The sequence below is a fragment of the Ahaetulla prasina genome, chromosome 2, assembly GCF_028640845.1.
Source record: "Ahaetulla prasina isolate Xishuangbanna chromosome 2, ASM2864084v1, whole genome shotgun sequence".
Lineage (NCBI taxonomy): Eukaryota > Metazoa > Chordata > Lepidosauria > Squamata > Colubridae > Ahaetulla > Ahaetulla prasina.
This window is the reverse complement of record NC_080540.1, coordinates 188661376-188686261: the sequence shown is the minus strand read 5'-3', so window position 1 is coordinate 188686261 and position 24886 is coordinate 188661376. Positions and strand designations below refer to the sequence as shown.

General features: G+C 38.0%; 1 protein-coding gene across 1 annotated transcript in view; it reads right to left on the bottom strand.

Moving 5' to 3' along the window:
- ALG5 (ALG5 dolichyl-phosphate beta-glucosyltransferase) overlaps nt 1-24859 on the bottom strand; it is a 38319-nt gene extending 13460 nt beyond the window's left edge. Inside the window, exons 1-8 of the mRNA XM_058165868.1 lie at nt 24701-24859; nt 19758-19920; nt 19606-19652; nt 19432-19500; nt 14644-14736; nt 8029-8142; nt 7240-7299; nt 1583-1734 (exon numbers count right to left, since the gene is read on the bottom strand). Of these exons, the coding sequence (XP_058021851.1) occupies nt 1583-1734; nt 7240-7299; nt 8029-8142; nt 14644-14736; nt 19432-19500; nt 19606-19652; nt 19758-19920; nt 24701-24760 (758 nt within the window). The 5' untranslated portion in view covers nt 24761-24859. The remainder of the gene's footprint in view (nt 1-1582; nt 1735-7239; nt 7300-8028; nt 8143-14643; nt 14737-19431; nt 19501-19605; nt 19653-19757; nt 19921-24700) is intronic.
- Between the last annotated feature and the right edge of the window lie 27 nt (nt 24860-24886).

Genomic DNA, 24886 nt, shown 5'->3' with positions numbered 1-24886 from the left:
ATGGAGAGCAAAATCCGGCTGCTCCCCGGACTAGACGCCATTTACCGCTCCAAATCCCAAGCGATAGGAGATGAGGGCTGCTTTGTGCCACCAGCTGGCGCAAATATACCGAGGCGGAATGCTGATGCCGCACAAGTTCAAGTAGTGCTTCGCTCCTGCACTACTTCTGGCCCTTGTTGGTGCTCCACGCATCTTGATCTCTCACAGAAATGCTTGACTTCCTCTCAGCCCCAAGACTGGCCCATAATATTAGAGAAAAAGAATGAGAGAGAGAGAGACAGAAAGAGACAGAGAGAGAGAGAGAGAGAGAGAGAGAGAGAGAGAAAGAGACAGAATGAAAGAGAAAGAATGAGACAGAGAGAATCAGAATAAGAGAGAATGAGAGACAGAGAAAGAGACAAAGAGTGAAAGAGAGAATCAGAGAGAATGAAAGACAGAAAGAATGAAAGAGAATCAGAGAGAGAGAGAGAATCAGAATGAGAGGGGGGGAGAGAGAGAAAAAGAAAATGAGAGATAAAGAGTGGAAGAAAGAGAGAGAGAGAGAGGAGGGAGAGTGCCTGAAGGACCCCATCCCATCACTGGGAGTCCAGGCACTTCAGCAAGCAGTGCACTGGATTTGTATTAGTGGTCCATGGGATTTAAAATTATGAACTTGGTGGTCCCTGAGGTCCAAAAGGTTGGGGACCCCTGCTTTAGAGCACTCGCTTAACCGTTTGATCCATATTAGTTAGGATTATGTCCAGTATAGCCAACCCTCTTGTTCTCTCCTTCAGCTTTTGGGTGACAAAGATGTCAGCTAGGCATTCAGAAACTTGTTTGATCTCCCACTCACTGCAGATTTTGTTTCCCAGCTGGTATAAGGTAGTTAAGGTCTGCCATTACGACAGTGTTGTTGTTTCCTTCATACCTTGGCTCACAGATTAGCAAAAAGTTCACCTATTTCCTCCAGTGTAAATGTGTATGTAATTTTGTTTTAAAAGGGGCACCCTTTTTCTATTGTTTTTTTCTGCTGATTAAATAAATAGTATTTTTTTTTAAAAAAAGTAGATGTGAACTTCACTGGGACAGGTGTCCATCCTTCTACTTCTCTAAATGATATCTAGAGCAGGCCTGTATAACATAAGATCTGTGGCACTTTTGGAAAAGTCTACAAATCCACTGCAGCTAAGCATCACTGCCACAAGAAAAGAGCTGTCGATGCCTAGCTCTTTGCAGTCATCTCCCCTCTAAAAGACATGCTGCTTCGCATCTTCAAGCCTCACTGACTGCTACCATAGAAAGACCTAGCAGATACTCCACTGCAGCCCAGTATTATTTTTAATTTATCAGTCTGGCCCTTAATTGCATTATATTGGTCTGTCCTAGAGACTAAAAGTAACTCTTCTAATTTTGATAAAAGCGTGAAGAGCTATCTTCATAAATTGAAGACAGACCCAGTGAATATACAAAAGTCTTTGCAATGCCTGAAAGCTCTTGCATTCTAGTCATAAAATTATTTAGCATATATATGTACATACTGGATTATGCATCATAATCTTGCACACATTACCAGTTTCCAATTAACTGAAAGAAATATACCAACCAACGTTCTATATGAAGAGCTGAAAATGTCCGAGAAGCAGCCTCCCGGGTCAAGAGTTTAAAACCACATTGCGTGTCTCTGATATCCTTAACACAAAGGAACCTGACTAGAAAGTGGAATCCATGCATTAGAAAGGTTCGGAAGTATGAACGCTGCAAAAAAAATACACAAAGTATTAGGTCTGAAGTAAAAAAAATAAATGCATTCCAGAACTTTTCTGTTTCCATAATCATCTTACTATAATAAGTTTACCATGATCATCTCACCAGAACTACATATAAACTATATTCTCTGTGACAAGTATAAGAAGAAGAAAATGAGAATTTTCTACAGAACAAATGTACCAAAGTGCAAGAGCAGCACCGATATTTATATGCTAGCAGTGCAATGAATGTACCAACACAAACTCTGAAGCACCTTTCTTTCTTTGAATTTATAGTACCACCCAGTCCTACTGAATATTTTATGTTCAACGTATTTCTAGAATTATACTTGAACAAGCGATCGGTATTCCAAATAAAATCTGAAATATTATATTTATAACTCTGCTTTTGCAATGTGGTCCATCTTGAACTAAATGATCTGAGATACTTGCCCAATAATGCAGAAAATACACCATCAATATTAAGTTTAAACCACAGTAGGAATTTAAATTGTTTACTACTAAGTTACTTGGCCTCCCACACCCGAGGCATACTTTGCTCTGCTCACGTTCACACATCAGGAAGAGTAGGGGTTGTTAAGTGGGGCAATCATATGGGTTCCTTGTTTACTGACCATCACAACCAAATGCACAGATATAGAATAGATGGTACTTGGCTCAACTTGAGCATGAGCTAGCAGTGTGCTGCAGCTGCCAAAAAGCCACTGCAACGGGGTGAAATTCAGCCGGTTCTATCCGGCTTGGGTGAACCAGTAGCAGCAGCTGCGGGATGCTCTGCCCACCCGTGCAAATGTCATAACGTTGCTTTTTTGCAACAATTTTAAGCCTCTGTGCATGTGCATGCACATTTGCAAACTGGTAGGGAAGGTAAGTGAATTTCACCCCTGCACTGCAGTCTTAGGCTGCATCAACAGATAGATAGCATCAAGATCATGTGAAGTGTTAGTATTGCTGTATACTGCCTTGATAAGACCACACTTGAAATACTGCATCCAGTTTTGGTCAACATAATACAAAAAAGATGCATATCCCAGGGTTTCAGATTGAACGATCAGACAGAATTACAAAAATATCTGGTAAAAAGAAGGGAGGAGGCTTATGCTTATAATCAACAACAGCTGATGTCAGGATTTAACTGTAATTTACAAATTTTGTGATGAAAACTTAGAGACATTAATTATCAACTGCAAACCATACTATTTGCCTCGTGAATTTTCCTCATTTCTTCTAATTGCTGTTTATGTCCCACCACAAGCCTATGTAAACAAGGCATTACGAACTCTAGCTGACCAAATTATGAAGGCTGAAGCCAAATACCCCGATTCACTGGCCATTATTTTGGGAGATCTAAACAAGGCACGCAGTGGCTCAGGGGCTAGGACGTTGAGCTTGTCGATATAAAGGTCAGCAACTCAGTGGTTCGAATCCCTAGTGCTGCCGTGTAATGGGGTGAGCTCCCGTTACTTGTCCCAGCTTCTGCCAACCTAGCTGTTTCAAAAGCACATAAAAATGCAAGTAGAAAAAATAGGGACCACCTTTGGTGGGAAGGTAACAGCGTTCTGTGCGCCTTTAGCGTTGAGTCATGCCGGCCACATGACCACTGAGACGTCTTCAGACAGGGCTGGCTCTTCGGCTTTGAAACGGAGATGAGCACCGCCCCCTAGGGTTGGCAACGACTAGCACGTATGTGCGAGGGGAACCTTTACCTTTACCTTTAAACAAGGCAAACTTAAGGAAAGAGCTACCAAAATATTTTCAGCATGTCAATTGTCCCACTAGAGGCAAGAATACTTTAGCTACACAACACTAAAAGATGCTTATCGGTCTTTACCACGAGCAGCTGTAGGACACTCTGACCATTGCATGATTCACCATGTACCTGCTTACAGGAAAAGACTTAAAACCACAAAACCAACAATTAAATCAATGAAGGCCTGAACTGAGGAGGCAAACTTAAAGCTGCAGGCTTGCTTTGATTGCATTGATTGGAATATTTTTGAAGATACCTCTGCAGACCTGGATGAATTCACAGATACTGTAACATCATATGTCAGCTTCTGTGAAGACCTATGTGTACCGACAAGGAACTTGCGAATATACAGTAACAACAAACCTTGGTTCACAGCTAAACTTAAGCAGCTACATCATTCAAAGAGGAAGCCTACAGAAAAGGTGATAAAATGCTGTACAATCAGGCCAGAAATGTATTAACAAGGGAGATCAGAGCAGCAAAAAGAGGCTACTCTGAAAAGCTAAGGAATCAGTTCTCAACGAATGAAACAACAAACATGTGGAAAACTCAACTGGCAGATGACCTGAATGTGTTTTACTGCAGGTTCGAAAGGAAACTATAGCCACCTATCTCCACAACTCCCATCTCAGACAAACCAACAACAGCTAAGCCTCCTACAACTTACCCCATCACATTGGGTTCACAACCCCTAATGATCACAGAAAAGGAAGTGCAAGACCTATTTCACAGACAAAAGCCAGGAAAAGCTCCAGGCCCAGACAAGATAACACCTTCTTGTTTAAAAGTCTGTGCTGACCAATTGGCCCCCATCTTCACCCATATCTTCAATAAATCATTAGAGATGTGCTATGTTCCTTCTTGCTTTAAATGCTCTACTATCATCCCAGTACCGAAGAGGCCCACCATCAAGGAACTGAATGACTACAGACCAGTTGCTCTACCATCTGTAGTCATGAAAACCTTTGAAAGGCTAGTGCTGTCCCATTTGAAAATCATCACGGATCCACTGCTTGCAATTTGCATACCAAGCAAATAGATCAACAGATGATGCTGTTAATATGGCGCTGCATTACATCCTACAACATCATAAATCTCCAAAGACCTACGCAAGGGTCCTCTTTGTAGACTTTAGTTCGGCATTCAATACCATCATTCCAGACACACTTCTAACTAAACTAAACCAGCTACAGGTACCTGAACAGATTTGTAAGTGGATCACAGCCTTCCTAACAAACAGGAAGCAGCAGGTGAAGCTAAGCAAAATCACATCAGATACCTGTACAATTAGCACAGGGGCCCCACAAGGCTGTGTGCTCTCCCCACTTTCCTTCTCTCTGTATACCAATGACTGCATCTCTAACGATCCATCTGCTAAGCTACTGAAGTTCGGAGATGACACAACAGTGATCGGTCTCATTCGAGACAATGATGAATCCGCATACAGACAGGAGGTTGAACGACTAGCCTCGTGATGCGACCAGAACAATCTGGAACTGAACACACTCAAAACCGTAGACATGGTGGTAGACTTTAGGAGAAACCCCTCCATACTTGCACCTCTCACAATACTAGACAACACAGTATCAATAGTAGAAACCTTCAAATTTCTAGGTTCTACCATTTCACAAGATCTAAAATGGACAGCTAACATCAAAAACGACATCAAAAAAGGACAACAAAGAATGTTCTTTCTGCGCCAACTCAGAAAGCTCAAACTGCCCAAGGAGCTGCTGATACAGTTCTACAGAGGAATTATTGAGTCTGTCATCAGCACCTCTATAACTGTCTGTCTGGTTTGGTTCTGCTACCCAACAAGACAGACACAGACTTCAGAGGATAAGAGGTTTGGTTCTGCAACCCAACAAGACAGACACAGACTTCAGAGGATAATTAGAACTGCAGAAAAAACAATGGCTACCAACCTGCCTTCCATTGAGGACCTGTTTACTGCATGAATCAAAAAGAGGGCTGTGAAAATACCTGCAGATCCCTCATATTCTGGACATAAACTGTTTCAACGCCTACCCTCAAAACGACGCTATAGAGCACTGTACACCAGAACAACTAGACACAAGAATAGTTTTTTCCTAAACGCCATCATTCTGCTAAACAAATAATTTCCTCAACACTGTCAAACTATTTTCTAAATCTGCACTACTATGAATCTTCTCATCATTCCCATCACCCATCTCCTTCCACTTATGACTGTAATTTTGTTGCTTGTATCCTTACGATTTATACTGATATAGTTTCCTAATAGCTTATTTGTAGCCTATGACTATCATTAAGTGTTGTATCATTAAGTGTTAAATTTGTACCCTATGACTATCATTAAGTGTTGTAAGTGTTGTATCTTGATGAAGGTATCTTTTCTTTTATGTACACTGAAAGCATATGCACCAAGACAAATTCCTTGTGTGTCCAATCACACTTGGCCAATAAAAATTCTATTCTATTCTATTCTATTCTATTCTATTCTATTCTATTCTATTCTATTCTATTCTATTCTATTCTATTTTATTCTATTCTATGTTGAGACTCTAGAAAATGTGCAGAGAAGAATAACAAAGATGTTTAGTGAACTGGAGGCCAAATTGTACAATGAATGGTTGCAGGAATTAAATATGTCTAGTCTAAAGAAGAGAAGTACTAGGGTTAACATGATAGCAATTTTCCAATCTCTGAGGGACTCTCATAGAGGAGATCAAGCTATTCTGCAAAGCACCTGAAGGCAGGACAAGATGTAATGGATGGAAGCTTAATAAAGAGAGATTCAACCTACAATTTCCTTTCAGTGAGAACAATTAATCAGTGGAGGTTTTAAGAAGAGATTAAACAACCATTTGTCCAGAATAATATAGATTCTGCTGCTTGAGCACGAGGTTGGACCAGAAAACCTCCAAGGTCCCTTCCAACTGTGTTTTTCTGTAATTCTGTAAATTTTCTTGTGACTGTAATGACCAGGCCCCATTACAGTCACAACTTAAGAACTATCTATAATCAGTTGTTGGAAATACAACTCAGGACTAGAACATTAACTAATAATTGTCTGAACCTATCCTATTGTTCCATTTTGCAATAATATCAACACTGCATTCGATATTCCTGAACAGATATTATTTGCTATATCTCTTGTAATCTTCTAAGATACCAGGTATTGTAAATTTTCCTTGTATGGGAATCAACTAAAACAATTACCATAAAAAAACTGGAAAGATAAATCTATACCTCATATGCAGTAATGATCTACTGATATGTGTTGTTTGTTAACATTTGAATTTTTTTTCAACAAAAGGCAAGGAAAAGATGTGGAGGGAGTGGGTTTGAAGTTGTTCTGTTTAAAAGGAACCTAGGCCTTCCCTTCTTACTTTTTTATTATTATCATTTCAAATTAGTGCTTACACGATATTGTTAATACTGTTGTATGTATACTTTTTATACTCTTAATTAATCTGATTTAATAAAAATACTTTAAAATAACTCTGTTCAATTTAGAGACTACAGAATGAGACTGATAATTGTGTTAAAAATACTCGGTAGTAATGAATGTTTGTGTTACTTATTTAGGCTGGCTGTATACTGCTGAATAAGAGCCCACATTCTGCATTCCAACCAGAGATTGTGCAAACTAAAGGAGGATAAGATTTGAACTTAAAAAAGAAAACATTTATATCTGTCTATAAGGAATAGTCTGTCTGACAGTAGGTGCAGAAGAAAAAAACAGAGGCAAGAAAAGTATACCTGTGATAGGGAATCTTTCTCTAAGTGAGCACGAGAGCCACAGGCAATAGCCATCATTTCCTAGAGGGAAAAACATTAACAGCTTTAAGGGAAGCAGAGTAAGGAACAGGTAGTTTCCAAATTATATACATATAAGCACTCCTTTCAACTCATAAAAGCCACTGTATCTTCTTCCAGGTGTATGTGGTGAATTTATAACTTGCTCCTGCTCTTTCTTTGAGATACAATGATTGCCATGTACATGTACTGTATATAGAGACCTGGGAGCAGCTTTTAAAGCAGCTGGCTAAGCCTAGAAAATGATACAGCTGCTTTCATTATTCAAAGAAAGATGCTTTGTACTTCCATAAGATGCAAAACATATTGTTTGAAGAAACAGCTCAACTAAATTAAAACTAAATTAAAAAAATAATGGCAACAAGAAATTATATTTGACTATAGTGTTTCCAAAAGGCATGTAAATGGCAACAGAGGGAAAAATAATCACCTGAGAATGCTCATGTTACTTTTTCATCAGCTCCAAAATTTAATTTCTTGATCCTAAACTCCCTTGCATGTAGAAAAAGGGAATATTTTGCAGTAATCCCAAATTATAAATCTCAAACTAGGATACAGCATTAAAAAATGTAAGCAAACCTGATAAAGATGTTTGCTCCAATCCTACACAATTTAAGACATTAAATATGTTCAATTTTTTCTGGATCCCGTTTTAAGACTTAAAAAAGGGAACATATTTATCTTCTTACTAATCCAACAAAAAGGAGAAAAAGTAGCCAAATAGAACCTCACAGGCCAGGGTTGGAGACTCTCAAGACCTTTTTCTACTTTTTCAATATCTTTAAATTTTGTAGCTCCATCAGCATCTGCCATCAATATTCTTTTTCCTCGTGAATAAAATACACCCTGCAGTTAAGAAATATATAAGTACCTAAATTAGTTCAGCAGATTATTATGAAAAAACAAAAAGTCATACTTTGTTTTGATAGAATCCTCCCCCCAAAATTATAATTTAGGTATTAAATTTTATGACCAGAAAACATATTTGACAGCATAAACACAATCATGTTGCTAGTATGGGGTGGACTGCCTGTTCACAAAATGGATGCCACAATGGAAATGGCCAGTCACTAACTGCAATTTGCCAGAAGCCAAATTAATGAGATTGCTTAACAGAATTTTGCCAAACAATTGCTGTGAGCCACCATTTTAATTCTGTCAGACTGTCTGCACAACCTATGTGAAATCATATTTCTGGAGACTAATGCTTTGCTTTGCATCATATGCCAGTTTCCCTTTTAATTATGTTTAAAATTAGAATAATCTGTTTAAAAAACTAACATAATGCAATAAGCTTTCCATGTACCAATAGTCATAATTCAAGACTAAGAACAACTTCACAAAGCTCTGTTTGAATTATGGCTACAAACCCTGGCGATCTGTACTCAAGAACAATAAATGTTTCTAGACAAGGGTGCTACTAGGCAACTTAATCAGAAACTAAAATGAGGCTGTTTACCAAATCAGAAGGTCTATATTTTATGTAGTCATTATTATGATTATATTTTTATAGCTCAACCAGTCAGTCAGTCAGCTAACTAAGGTATGTAGGAAGCACATCACAGTAGTAATGGAGGATTTTAACTACCCTGACATCAACTGGGAGACAAACTCTGCACCAAGTGGAAGATCCAACAGGTTCCTAATAAACCTAGCAGACAACTTTGTTTCCCAAAAAGTAGAGAAGGGAACAAGGGGACCAGCCATATTGGACTTAATTCTCACTAACAGAGATGAAATGATAGAAGGTGTTGAAGCTATAGGAATCTTGGGGGCAAGTGATCACGCAATATTGGAATTCAACATTATGCAACCACAAGTAGTAGAACAAAGTCAAACTAGAGTCTTGGACTTCAAGAGAGCTAATTTCAATAAACTCAGAGAGAGCTTGAGAAGGACTCCATGGATGAGAATCTTCAAGGGGAAAACAACTCAAGAAGCTTAGGAAATTTTGAAAAGTGAGATTATAAAAGCCCAGTCTAGCACAATACCAATGAGGAAGAAAAATAATAGATCTCAAAAGAAACCAGCATGGATGCATAAAGAACTATCTGACAAATTGAAAGACAAAAAGGACACATATAAAAAGTGGAAAGAGGGGCAAATAACTAAGGCAGAATATCAGCAAATAGCCCGAGCCTGTAAAGATGAAGTGAGGAAAGCTCACAATGAACAAAGGCTTGCAACAAAAGTAAAAAATAACAAAAAAAGCTTCTTCTAACATGTTAAAAACAAGAAAAAAGTCAAGGAAACAATTGGCCCATTGCTGGGAGAAAGTGGCAAGAAGGTGACAAACAACAGGGAGAAAGCAGATCTACTTAACTCATATTTTGCATCTATCTTTACACAAAAGGAAAAAACAATCCAACCTATCAAAAACAGAACCGCAAAAAACAGATTAGGAACACAAGTTAAAATAGGGAAGAAAATGGGAAGTGAACACCTGTCTACCCTAGACAAGTTCAAATCACCAGGACCGAATGGATTACACCCCAAGGTTCTGAAGGAACTGGCATATGAGATCTCAGAACCACTGAACTATATCTTTCAAAGATCCTGGAGCACAGGGGAACTGCCAGAGGACTAGAAAAGAGCTGATGTAGTTCCCATCTTCAAAAAAGAAAAGAAAAAACAGATCCAGGAAATTACAGAGCCTATCAGCCTGACCTCAATACCGGGGAAGATTCTGGAAAAGATAATCAAGCAAAGAATCACCGAACACCTAGAAGCAAACAAAGTAATAACCAAAAGCCAACATGGGTTTGTCAAAAACAGATCATGCCAGACTAATCTTATCGCATTCTTTGACAAAGTGACAAAATTAGTAGACCAGGGGAATGCTGTCGATATAATTTACTTGGACTTCAGTAAAGCATTTGATAAAGTAGACCATAACCTTCGACTAGATAAAGTAGAAAAATGTGGGTTAAACAGCAGCACCACCAGATGGATTCATAACTGGCTGACCAACCGCACTCAACGTGTAGTCCTCAATGGAATTACATTCACATGGAGGGAAGTATGCAGTGGAGTACCCAAGGCTCTGTTTTAGGCCCAGTACTCTTCAACATCTTCATCAATGACTTGGACAAGGGGATAGATGGGGAACTCATCAAATCTGAAGATGACACCAAGCTGGCAGGAATAGCCAACACTCCAGAAGATAGGCTCAAGATACAGAAGGATCTTGACAGACTTGAACATTGGGCGCTATCTAACAAAATGAAATTCAACAGTGAAAAAAGTAAGGTTCTACATTTAGGCAAAAAACAAACAAAATGCACAGGTACCATATATGTGGTACCTTGCTCAATAGTAGTAACTGTGAGAGGGATCTTGGAGTCCTAGTGGACAACCACTTAGATATGAGCCAGCAGTGTGCAGCAGCTGCTAAAAAAGCCAACACAGTTCTGGGCTGCATAAACAGAGGGACAGAATCAAGATCACGTGAAGTGTTAATACCACTCTATAATGCCTTGGTAAGGCCACACTTGGAATATTGCATTCAGTTTTTATCGCTACGATGTAAAACATATGCTGAGACTCTAGAAAGAGTGCAGAGAAGAGCAACAAAGATGATTAGAGAACTGGAGGCTAAAACATATGAAGAACAGTTGCAGGAACTGGGTATGTCTAGTTTAATAAAAAGAAGGACTAGGCGAGACATGATAGCAGTATTCCAATATCTCAGGGGTTGCCACAAAGAAGTGGGAGTCAGGCTGTTCTCCAAAGCACCTGAGGGTAGAACAAGAAGCAATGGGTGGAAACTGATCAAGGAAAGAAGCAATTTAGAACTAAGGAGAAAGTTAGTTAGAACAATTAATAAGTGGAACAACTTGCCTGCAGAAGTTGTAACTGCCCCAACACTGAAACTTTTTAGGAAGATGTTGGATAACCATCTGTCTGAGATGGTGTAGGGTTTCTTGCCTGGGCAGGGGGTTGGACTAGAAGGCCTCCAAGGTCCCTTCCAACTCTGTTGTTATTATTATTATTAACCAGGTAAATATACCTAATTCTTCTCATTTTCCCCCTTTTTTTTTTGTTTGTTTACATTTATACCCCGCCCTTCTCCGAAGACTCAGGGTGGCTTACAGTGTAACAACAACTTGGGTGTAGAGAGACAATGACTGGCCCAAACTCCCCCAGCTGGTTTTCATGCCAAAGGGAGGCCAAGAACTCACAAACTCTAGGCTTCTAGGCCAGCATTTTAACCATTATATAAAACTGGTTCTCTGGCTAATTTTAATGTTAAGTAATGTTAAGTTTTTAAAAAGACAAAATACCAAAACTCCATGTCTCTTGGAGAAGATTACAGGAAGCATGTATTATTCTCTTTTGTATTCCTGTCAAAGAGATGGGCTCACCACACGTGATGCAGTATTTTTCAAAGTTGGCCATAAAAGTGAAATTACTGTTAAATACACTCATTTCAATATTAATTTTATGACATGTCTTTCAAACTTGAAGATAATAATTTATGGACACATATAATAAATATTAAAAGTATAATTTAATTTAATTTAATTTAAATTTTAAATTAAAAGTACTCCCAAAGACTTGGATGGTTTTATTCAAAGGATAAGTAGACACTGGGTTTAATATACTAAAAACTTGTAGATCCAAGTTTTATTACATTTCAAACAGAAAGAGACTTAATTTCAAATTTAGAATACAGTCAGTTTGGCAAAGTAGTCTGGATAATGTTCACTGCATCCTGTCAAAAGTTTTATTTATTGTAACCTGAAAAATATATTTTCTCATGGTGTGTTTTGGGGCTCAAAAATTATTTTGTCATTTAAGAGGCATTTGGTTTAATAGAGATTCCTTCCCTTATTAATCTATTAAATCAAACAACCAGTCTATGTTCCATCTTACCAAAATAAGCACTATAGGTTGTCCCAAAGGTGCTTTTTCAAGAGGCAACTGGACTTTCTGTTATTTCTTTGAAGAGGTTTCATTTCTTATCTAAGAAGCTTCTTCAGCTCTTATTGGATGGTGGGAAATGGAAGGATTTATACTCCTTACAGACAGCTGGTCATTTGCATTCTTTTAGAGAGTTGTTGAGGCCATCTGGAGGTTTATCTGTGTCATCAGGGTCACCTGAGTAGTGCAAATTGTTGAGGAGCCTTCTTGGAACTGTTGAAAGGACTGTGTTGTAGACAGGGGATATATGGTGTCATATCCCTCCCCTTCTGTTGAAAGAGGGCTGTTCAATTTTGACATAGATGGCCCCTTTGACCCCTCTTTCAAACCAAGGGTCCTCTCATTTCAAAATGTGGACTTTGCTGTCTTCAAAAGAATGACCTTTGTCTTTTAAATGCAGATGGACTGCTGAATCTTGGCCTGATGGGTTTTTTCCCCTATGTTGTGCCATTCATTAATGATGTGGTTGTTTTGTTTCCCCGAAAGAAACAGATCTGCACATGGTTCACTGCATTATACTGCATATAACACATTGCTCAGTTTGTGTCTGGGTGCTTGGGGTGGACAAGCTTCTGCCTTAATGCATTATTGGGTCTGAAGTGTGCATGTATGTTTTGTTGGCATTTAAAAAGTCAAAGGCCACTCTTTTGAAGACAGTGAAGTCCGCATTTTGAACAGAGAGAACCACTGGTTTGAAAGAAGGGTCAAAGAGTCCATCTATGTCAAAACTGAACAGCCCTCTCTCAACAGAGGGGGAGGGGTACAACATCATCTATCTCAAGTCTACAACACAGTTTCCAGTCTTTCAGCAATTCCAAGAAGGCTCCACACCCATTTGCACTACTCACGTGATCCTGATGACACAGATAAACCTCCAAGTGGCCCCAACAACTCTCTAAAAGAATGCAAATGACCACCTGTCTGCAAGGAGTATAAATCCTTCCATTCTCCACCATCCAGTCAGAGTTTGCTTCTTGGATGAGAAGCAAAATGTCTTCAAAGAAAAACAAAAAAGTTCAGTTGTCTCTTGAAAAAGTACCTTTGAGACAACTATGACTTAAAGACTGAAACTCTCCAGAGACATCAAGTACTATAAATTCTAAATATGAGAACATTAAATTTGCAGTACCTTCAGTAATATTTTTGAATTTCATTTAAACGTTCATACTAAAGGGTAAAGATTGAATCATTTGTTTCCTCTGAGAAAGAAAATATGCAATTTAAAGGAAAAGCAGGTGAGTTTATTACCATTCTAACAGCTGCCCCCTTTCCACGATTCCTCACCAGAGTGAGTATTCTCACTTTGTCACTACCATACTTCTTAACGTACCTCAGTGCAACCTATAGAAAATAATACATCAGAATAAAACAATAGTAATCACAATTTGGAATGCTATACTTGCTACTAATTGATGGTCAAGAGTTTCAAATATACATATATCAGGCAAAAATATTTTTTGTTTAGAAAATGTAATTTGAATTTTTCTAATCTTCTTCCTGCTAATTTATTCACCTATTAAATCCTTCCCAGACAGATGTTGTTTCATAGTGTTAAAGGTACTGTCACAGATGTAAGCTGTTCCAAGTAAAGCTGCCTTTTGCAATTGACTGATGGTGATTTTGTCAATGCCAATGGTGTCCAACTGGTGGTCCACATGTTTTGGGACTGCAACCAAGTTGCCTATTACTATTGGTATTATCTTGGTTTCTTTTGCCACAGTTGTTATAGTTCTATTTGCAGGTCCTTATATTTTGTGATTTTCTCCAGTTTCGTCTCTTTCATTCTGCTGTCTCCAGGTACTACAAAGACCACTGTTGAGACTTTTTTGTCTTTTCTTATCAACAATTGCTAAATCTGAGGTGTTATGTGGCAGATGCTTTTCTGTTTTAATTCTGAAGTCCTGGTGTACTTTAGCTTCTTCATTTTCAATTACTTTGTCAATTTTATGGTCCCACCAGTTGTTATTGGCAGGCAAATAGTAATTCTTGCAGATATTGCAATGCACCATTTTTGCACTACTCACGTGATCCTGATGACACAGATAAACCTCCAAGTGGCCCCAACAACTCTCTAAAAGAATGCAAATGACCACCTGTCTGCAAGGAGTATAAATCCTTCCATTCTCCACCATCCAGTCAGAGTTTGCTTCTTGGATGAGAAGCAAAATGTCTTCAAAGAAAAACAAAAAAGTTCAGTTGTCTCTTGAAAAAGTACCTTTGAGACAACTATGACTTAAAGACTGAAACTCTCCAGAGACATCAAGTACTATAAATTCTAAATATGAGAACATTAAATTTGCAGTACCTTCAGTAATATTTTTGAATTTCATTTAAACGTTCATACTAAAGGGTAAAGATTGAATCATTTGTTTCCTCTGAGAAAGAAAATATGCAATTTAAAGGAAAAGCAGGTGAGTTTATTACCATTCTAACAGCTGCCCCCTTTCCACGATTCCTCACCAGAGTGAGTATTCTCACTTTGTCACTACCATACTTCTTAACGTACCTCAGTGCAACCTATAGAAAATAATACATCAGAATAAAACAATAGTAATCACAATTTGGAATGCTATACTTGCTACTAATTGATGGTCAAGAGTTTCAAATATACATATATCAGGCAAAAATATTTTTTGTTTAGAAAATGTAATTTGAATTTTTCTAATCTTCTTCCTGCTAATTTATTCACCTATTAAATCCTTCCCAGACAGATGTTGTTTCATAGTGTTAAAGGTACTGTCACAGATGTAAGCTGTTCCAAGTAAAGCTGCCTTTTGCAATTGACTGATGGTGATTTTGTCAATGCCAATGGTGTCCAACTGGTGGTCCACATGTTTTGGGACTGCAACCAAGTTGCCTATTACTATTGGTATTATCTTGGTTTCTTTTGCCACAGTTGTTATAGTTCTATTTGCAGGTCCTTATATTTTGTGATTTTCTCCAGTTTCGTCTCTTTCATTCTGCTGTCTCCAGGTACTACAAAGACCACTGTTGAGACTTTTTTGTCTTTTCTTATCAACAATTGCTAAATCTGAGGTGTTATGTGGCAGATGCTTTTCTGTTTTAATTCTGAAGTCCTGGTGTACTTTAGCTTCTTCATTTTCAATTACTTTGTCAATTTTATGGTCCCACCAGTTGTTATTGGCAGGCAAATAGTAATTCTTGCAGATATTGCAATGCACCATTTTTGCAACTTTGTCATGCCATTGTTTGTAATCCATCCATGCAGTCTCTTTGTAGGAGCTAACTAGGTCCACTGTCTTCGCAGAGCTGGCATTTGCTGTCTGTTGTTCCCTTCTCAATTCAGGTTTTGTATGCATTTGTTTCCTAAGGCTTGGTCTTATACAATCAGAATTAACCCATCTGTCTTTTCCTGTGGTTGGGGGTCTTTCCTCATCATTTCAAGGAAGGCCTTTCCCCTCATCCTCCTCTTGATTGTGATGAGCAGAGCTAGGAGGGTGTTCCGAGAATCCAGTCAAGCCCCAATGTCTTAGTGGTGCCCTAGGCAAATTTGATGTTACAAAATGTTAGAGATACTATTCTTCAGCCCCTTGTTGCACCTTTTCGAAGTATTATTGAATCCTAGTATAGTAAGGGATCTTAAAAGTCAGAGTCCAAATCCCTGTCCAGGGCAGGAAAGGTTGTAAATTCTTTTCTCGAAAAGCTGCAGGAGTAGAACCTCCACAACTTCAGGAGGCAGGCTATCCCTGTGCTGCATAGCTTTTCTTAAAAGGTTCCTCCTTTAACATATATTTTAGTGGCATCTAGAACCAGTTGGATACCATTTTTAGGCAAGTTGCATTTTGGAGGATTAATTTTATTATTGAACAACTACAGTGCTCTTGGTCAATCCAAAATGTTAATAGACCTCAAACCTGAATATTTAAGAAAGTAAAAGTGAAGTTTGGAATTTCTTATGAGAATACGTGTGCACAATTATTGGGCAACTATTAGTATGCAGAATAATTATGCAACTAAATAAAAAAACAAAAATCTCACTTGTTCATTTGCATCTGTTAAAGTGAGAATAATAAACAACTTAAAATGTACAAATAAATATTTCTGACATTTCAAAATAATAATAGTAGTAATAATGATGATGATGATGATGATGATGATAATCAGTGACCAATAGAGCCACTCTTCTTTTCAAAAACAGTCATAAGCCTTCCATTCATGGAGTCCGTCAGTTTCTTGATCTGCTGACAATCAACTTTTTGTGCAGCAGCAACCACAGCCTCCCAGACACTGTTCAGAGAGGTGTACTGTTTTCCTTCACTGTAAATCTCCCATTTAAGAACAGCCCACAAATTCTCAATAGAGTTTAGGTCAGGTGAGGAAGTGGGGCATGTCATTATTCTTTAATCTTTAAGGCCTTTACTGGCTAGCCACGCAGTGGATGCATGTGATGAAGCACTGTCCTGCATAAAAATCATTGTCGTCTTGAAAGATGTAACTTTTTCCTGTACTACTGCTTAAAGAAAGTGTCTTCTAAAAACTGGCAGTAGGTTTAGGAGTTGATTTTGAGTCCATCTTGAACTTGAAAAGGTCCAACTAGCTCATCTTTCATAATACCAGCTCATACTAGTACCCCACCTCCACCTTGCTGGCGTCTGAGTCAAAATGGAGCTCTGTGCCCGTTACTGATCCAGCCATTGGCCCATCCTTCTGGTCCATCAAGAGTCACTCTCATCTCATAAATCCATTAAAACCTTTGAAAAATGTGTCTTCAGATATTTCTTGGCCCAGTCTTGCTGTTTCAACTTATGTATCTTGTTCAGTGGTGGTTGGATTTCAGCCTTCCTTGTCCATATCTCTGAGCACTGAACATCTTATACTTCTGGGCACTCATGGTAAGTTGCAATCTGGAATAAGATAGCACTGGAGAATAATGGATTCCTGGTAGCTTCACATTTGATTTTTCTCAAATCTTTGGCAATTAATGTGCATCTTTTTTCTCAATACGTTTCTTGCGACCCTGTTGACTATTTGCAACACACCGTTTGATGGTTCTGTGATCAGGCCCCAATAGCTTATCAGTTTCAAGAGTGCTGCATCCCTCTGAAACACTTTTACAATTTTTGACTTTTCAGAGTCAGTTAAATCTCTTTTTTGGACCATTTTGCCTGAGGAAAAGAAGCTGCCTAAGAATTATGCACACCTTGATATAGGGTGTTGATCTCCTTAGGCCACATCCTAACCAACACTCTTACCAATAAATAGGACTAATGTGATGGAATGTAGCCTGTTCCATTTTGAATGCCATGAATGTTTTATATCTTGGCTGCTCAATGTAGTGGTTTTAATATGGTTAGATTCTTTTTCTTTGTAATTTTTGAATTGCTTTGATATTTTAATGGTTAAACTGCCCAGAATTATGAATATGGAGATAGATGGCTAAACAAAGTGAATGAATGAATGAATATTCAGCATGTAATGGCCAAATAGTTTACTAATAATTAGTATAGTTTACTTCCCATTTTAATTTATTTTGCTTAATTCTTGCTTGTGTTTAATTTCTGTTACTAAACAAATCATGAATAATCAAGTCCTTAAAACAAGTATAACTGTAGCTTAGCTAAAAACTATTTTTCTACCCAAAAATTTTCTATTTCAAAGATTGTTGACAAACAATACATGCATCATTTTCTTTACTCATTTCCTCAAATTATCTCTAGTAAAACCATAATAGACTGTCAGTTATTTAAAATATTTCATAATGTCCTGTGAATTAATGCTAATGCTTCATATAAATCTATGTAATACTTGAACATAAATGCACATAATAAAGGAGAAAATTATTTTAGACAAATATATATTATCACTTTGACAGATATATTATGCTTATTCTGGCAGAATCAATTCTAGCTGTGAATTGTTTTAGATATACTGAATTGCTCTTTGGGCTTTGCTACCACAATGTAACATATAAGCAAGGGAAAAGTTAAGAAGAAGGAAAAAAAGCATATGTGCAGTACTGTATTTTCCGGACTATAAGATGCATCGGTGTATAAGACGCACCAAGATTTCAAAGAGGTAAGTAAGAAAAAAAAGATTTTTGCCCTCCCTAGCCCCCAGGAGCACTTTGCAGGCCTCCCAAACCCTCTGCGCACTCCGTTTTTCTGCAAAAACTGGCCTATTTTTGCCCTCCCTGACCAGCAGGAACATTGCAGGCCTTCCAAACCCTCTGCGTGCCCTGTTTTTTGCCCATTTTTGCAAGAAATGGGGTGTGCAGAGGGTTTGGGAGTCCTGCAGACTGCTCCTGGGAGCTGGGGGAAGGCAAAACCACCTGTTTTGGTGAAAAACAGGCCCATTTTTGCAAAAAATGGGGCATGCAGAGGGTTTGGGAGGCCTGCACAGAGTGCTCCTGGCAGGGCTCGGGGGGGGGGGGAAACTCTGCGCACCCTGTTTTTGCAAAAAACAGGCCCATTTTTTGCAAAAGAGGATGAGCGGGGCAAGGCTTTGGGAGGCCAAAAATGGCTGTATTCGGTGTATAAGACATACCAACATTTCCACCCTCTTTTGGGGGTGGGGGGGGAGGGAAGTGTGTCTTATACTTCAAAAAATATGGTATATGCAGAAAGGCTACTATGACATACATAGACAACCATGTTCTTAGTTGAGTGTACACTGAAGGGAAAAGTTTTCAGTTCTCTATCACTAAATAAAAATTGCAGCTTGCAAGGTGGAGCAATCACTGGCTAAATAATAAACATTGTAGATATCTTGGAATCAGACCCTTGAAATAATAACACCAGCAATAAGAACGAGATATGGAATAGATAAAATTACTTTTTACAGCTTTCTGATATTTTTTCTTATGCATGTATTGTTTCTGGTATTGTGATTTTAAACTTTAACAACAAGAAGTCTTTTTCAAAAAACAAACAAACAAAACAGGTTGTCTTCAGCTTATAATAGTGACTAGGACCAGAATTGGTGTCGCTAAGCAATACAATCATAAAACACAATGTCATGTAAGTTTATTGCTTAGTAACAACAATTCTGGCAATCTCAGTTCCAGTCATTAAGTGAGGGTCATGCAGGTCATTTAATGCTACAACAGTCAGAACTCCAAAGATTAACTGTAACCCACCCTTTACAGGACCATCACAAGTTTGAACACTCACTGAATAAGTGCTCATAAGCATGAAGAGCACCTGTAATGTTGACAAGTATCTAAAGTTTGTAAAAGAGTCCTTTATTTCCTACCTTTGTGGTTTGATCTGTGCTGCCATCATCAACTATTATGACCTCATATGTGAATGAAGGATCTTGCTTCTATAAAAATAAAGAGAACCATTTTTCATTTGACAGGGTTTATGTTCTTTTACTATTAGAAGATTCTACTTTCAAAAATGTTACTGAATTATTGCAAATACGTACCTGTCTCATCTCTAGATAATCTAGAGCTTCATTCATCATTGATGGTACTGTAAAATATAGAAAAAAAGCAAAACTGCAGATCTTGTTTTGTTAAAACTACACTGAGGATAAAATAATTTATAAAGCAAAATATCTTATACATAAATTCTTACATCGTTCTTCTTCATTATATGAAGGTATAACTACAGAAAGTTCACGTGTTGCAGGGTCATGAAGGCTAGGCACAGATTTCTTATCATTCAGAAATAAGTTCTCATCTTCATATTCATAAATACTTGGTGACTGTCTTGCAGTTATATATGCAATGAAAGCAATCTGGGAGGGAAGTAAAAGAGGAGTGGTAACTGATATTACTGTAAAAATAATGCAATACCATTCTTGCAAGATTAAAACATTAATGTTAAAGTTTTTAATTAAACTTTAAATTAAGAAAAAGAAATAAATTTGATCTCAATGTCCAAGATTGTGTGTATTGTGGGACAATCTGCACTAATCAAAATGTAAACACGGAATAAATTATAGTATTCAACATTAATGTGTAACAGATGAAATGAAGACATAGAGGAATATATTGTATGTTCAGAAAAAGGATATGACTCCTTTTTGGATGAAAGTATATGACAAATTAGGAACAGGTGTTATTTAAACTGTTATGACAGCATATGAAAGTAGGAATTCACAGATTGCTGATAGTTACATGTTACGGTTTGGTAAATAGTTATGACAAAAAAAGGTGACCAGGACTAAAAGTGATACCCTGAATATTTTGTATAGAGAAAATAAATGAGGGCTGAAGCACAAAACAAACATATGAAGAGAGTATGAAGAGAGTAAGCTCCTAAAAAAGAGAGATGAGAGTTTAAAGAACAAAAGTCAATATATAAATTGCATAAAATATGACAGGATAATTTGCAAAGATAAATGAACACAAAAGAATACTGAATAGTGTTGGTTAGATTAAGCCATATTTGTTTTTCTTTTGTCCCATGCTTTTAATTTTTTTGGCTTCTATCTTTTACTTTTTTCTGCACTTTACATGATTGGTATTACTGTATAAATAGATTAGCATTTAAATAAAAGGTACTCGTACCACTAAAATGGCTTTTACTTTCTAATTTAGGAAAGGTTGAGTTCTATTACTTTAAAAAATGTACATCAAATTTCTGAGTAAAAACTACAGGTAGTCCTCAACTTACAACAGTTCATTTTGTGACCGTTAAAAGTTACAATGGTACTGAAAAATGTGACTGATGACCATTTTTCAGTTACAACCTTTGCAGAATCCCCATGATCATATGATCAAAATTCAGATGGTAGGCAAATTGCTCATATTTATGACCACTGCTGTGTCCCGGTTTGTGTGATCCCCTTTTGTGACCTTCTGACAAGCAAAGTCAATGAGGAAATTAGATTCACTTAACAACGGTGTTATTAATTTAACAACTGTAGTGATTCACTTAACAAAGGATAGCAAGAAAAGTTTTTAAATGGGGAAAAAGGCACTCAACAAATTTCTCACTTAACAACATAAATTTGGGGCTCAATTGTGATCGTAAATTGAGGACCAACTGTATCCAAGTCAGCAGCCCATTTACAAATGCGGAGGAGATTCTAACACAGGAAGAAGCAATTTCCCCAGAGCCATGGATTACAAAAAAACCAAACGGAAGAAGCAAAAAAAGAGAAGTAAACGGGCTGGGATTTTAAACAGATTAAGGAATAGAAGAAATAAAACTCCTCTGCCTTCAATTTTCCTAACCAATGTACGTTCACTTGCTAATAAGATGGATGAAATACTCCTCTTAAACAGATACAATTCTGATTTTCACAATTCAGCAGTCCTATGCTTCTGTGAAACTTGGTTAAATGAATCAATTGAAGATAGCAGCCTGCATATCCCAGGGTTTCAGATTGAACGATCAGACAGAATTACAGAAACATCTGGTAAAAAGAAGGGAAGAGGCTTATGCTTATATATCAACAACAGCTGATGTCAGGATTTAACTGTAATTTACAAATTTTGTGACTAAAACTTAGAGACATTAATTATCAACTGCAAACTATACTATTCGCCTCGTGAATTTTCCTCATTTCTTCTAATTTTTATTTATTTATTTATTTGATTTTTATACCGCCCTTCTCCCGAAGGACTCAGGGTGGTGTACAGGCAAAAGTAAAAACAGACAATACAATATACAATTTAAAATGCAAGTTAAAAAACTTATTATAATTGGCCTAAAACTTTAAAATATATAAAAAACTAAAACCCCATTTAAAAATTAGTAGTAGAAAATTTAAAATCAATAAAATTTAAGCCAGCCCCGCACGAATGAAAAGATATAATTGCTGTTTATGTCCCACCACAAGCCTATGTAAACAAGGCATTACGAACTCTAGCTGACCAAATTATGGAGGCTGAAGCCAAATACCCCGATTCACTGGCCATTATTTTGGGAGATCTAAACAAGGCAAACTTAAGAAAAGAGCTACCAAAATACTTTCACCATGTCAATTGTCCCACTAGAGGCAAGAATACTTTAGACCATTGCTACATAACACTAAAAGATGTTTATAGGTCTTTATCACGAGCAGCTGTAGGACACTGATCATTGCATGATTCACCTTGTACCTGCTTACAGGCAAAGACTTAAAACCACAAAACCAACAATTAAATCAATGAAGACCTGGACTGAGGAGGCAAACTTAAAGCTGCAGGCTTGCTTTGATTGCACTGATTGGAATATTTCTGAAGATACCTCTGCAGACCTGGATGAATTCACAGATACTGTAACATCATATGTCAGCTTCTGTGAAGACCTATGTGTACCGACAAGGAACTTGCGAATATACAGTAACAACAAACCTTGATTCACACCTAAACTTAAGCAGCTACATCGTTCCAAAGAGAAAGCCTACAGAAAAGGTGATAAAATGCTGTACAATCAGGCCAGAAATGTATTAACAAGGGAGATCAGAGCAGCAAAAAGAGGCTATTCTGAAAAGCTAAAGAATCAGTTCTCAATAAATGAACCAGCAAACATGTGGAAAACTCTTAAAAATATCACTGGTTACGGCAAACCTCCTTCCCAGGCTGAAGGAAATCAACACCTGGCAGATGACCTGAACGTGTTTTACTGCAGGTTTGAAAGGAAACTACAGCCACCTATCTCCACAACCCCCATCTAAGACACACCAACAACAGCTAAGCCTCCTACAACTGACCCCATCACATTGGGTTCACAACCCCTAGTGATCACAGAAAAGGAAGTGCAGGACCTATTTCACAGACAAAAGCCAGGAAAAGCTCCAGGCCCGGACAAGATAACTCCTTCTTACTTAAAAGTCTGTGCTGACCAATTGGCCCCCATCTTCACCCATATCTTCAATAAATCACTAGAGATGTGCTATGTTCCGTCTTGCTCCAAATGCTCTACTATCATCCCAGTGCTGAAGAAGCCCACCATCAAGGAACTGAATGACTACAGACCAGTTGTTCTAACATCTGTAGCCATGAAAATCTTTGAAAGGCTAGTGCCGTCCCACTTGAAAATCATCACGGATCCGCTGTTAGACCCCCTTGCAATTTGCATACCGAGCAAATAGATCAACAGATGATGCTGTTACTATGGCTCTGCACTACATCCTACAACATCTTGAATCTCCAAAGACCTATTCAAGGGTCCTCTTTGTAGACTTTAGTTCGGCATTCAATACCATCATCCCAGACATACTTCTAACTAAACTAAACCAGCTAGCTGTACCTGAACACACTTGTAAATGGATCATAAGTTTCCTAACAAATAGGAAGCAGCAGGTGAAGCTAAGCAGAATCACATCAGATACCTGTACAATTAGCACAGGGGCTCCACAAGGCTGTGTGCTCTCCCCATTTCTCTGTATACCAATGACTGCATCTCCAATGATCCATCTGTCAAACTACTGAAGTTCGCAGATGACACAACAGTGAATGGTCTCATTCGAGACAATGATGAATCCGCATAGATGGGTGCAACCAGAACAATCTGGAACTGAACACACTCAAAACCATAGACATGATGGTAGATTTTAGGAGAAACCCTTCTATACTTCCACCTCTCACAATACTAGACAACACAGTATCAATAGTAAAAACCTTCAAATTTCTAGCTTCTCCCATATCGCAAGATCTAAAATGGACAGCAAACATCAAAAATTGCCTTATACACTGTAAGCCGCCCTGAATCTTCGGAGAAGGGCGGGATATAAATGTAAACAAAAAAAAAATGTCATCAAAAAAGGACAACAAAGAATGTTCTTTCTGCGCCAACTCAGAAAGCTCAAATTGCCCAAGGAGCTGCTGATACAGTTCTACAGAGGAATTATTGAGTCTGTCACCTGCACCTCTATAACTGTCTAGTTTGGTTCTGCAACCCAACAAGACAGACACAGACTTCAGAGGATAATTAGAACTGCAGAAAAAACAGTTGCTACCAACCTGCCTTCCATTGAGGACCTGTATACTGCACGAATCAAAAAGAGGGCTGTGAAAATACCTACTGATCCCTCACATCCTGGACATAAACTGTTTCAACTCCTACCCTCAAAACGACGCTATAGAGCACTGCACACCAGAACAACTAGACACCAGAACATTTTTTTCCCAAACGCCATCACTCTGCTAAACAAATAATTCCCTCAACACTCTCAAACTATTTACTAAATCTGCACTACTATGAATCTTCTCATCTATCACCCACCTCCTTCCACTTATGACTGTAACTTTGTTGCTTGTATTCTTACGATTTATACTGTAATTGATTGTTTCCCGATTGCTTAATTGTAGCCTATGACTATCATTAAGTGTTGTACCAATGAAGGTATCTTTTCTTTTATGTACATTGAGAGCATATGCACCAAGACAAATTCCTGTTTGTCCAAGCACACTTGGCCAATAAAAATTCTATTCTAAAAAAAAAAATCTATTCTAAATGACAGAAAATAAATCTGGAGGCCGAGATTTTAAGAAAGGAGAGCTCACTCCGAGGAAGAGTTTGCCTTTCTGCCTTCATTCTCTTCGCCCCGAAATGCTTTAGGGCCAGTCCTGATCCCTTCTCACCAGAGCCATCCCTGCAGTCACTAATACGACGATCCCTACGACCAGCCAGCCCAGTTCCATCGCCAGCTACATTAGCACTTCGCTTCTCCGCTCAGGCGTATTCAACCAGCCAGCGCTCAGAGCGATTCACCGAGAGAGACACGAAAGCGGAAGGAAAGAACGATGAGGACGAGAAAGCCTGAACTT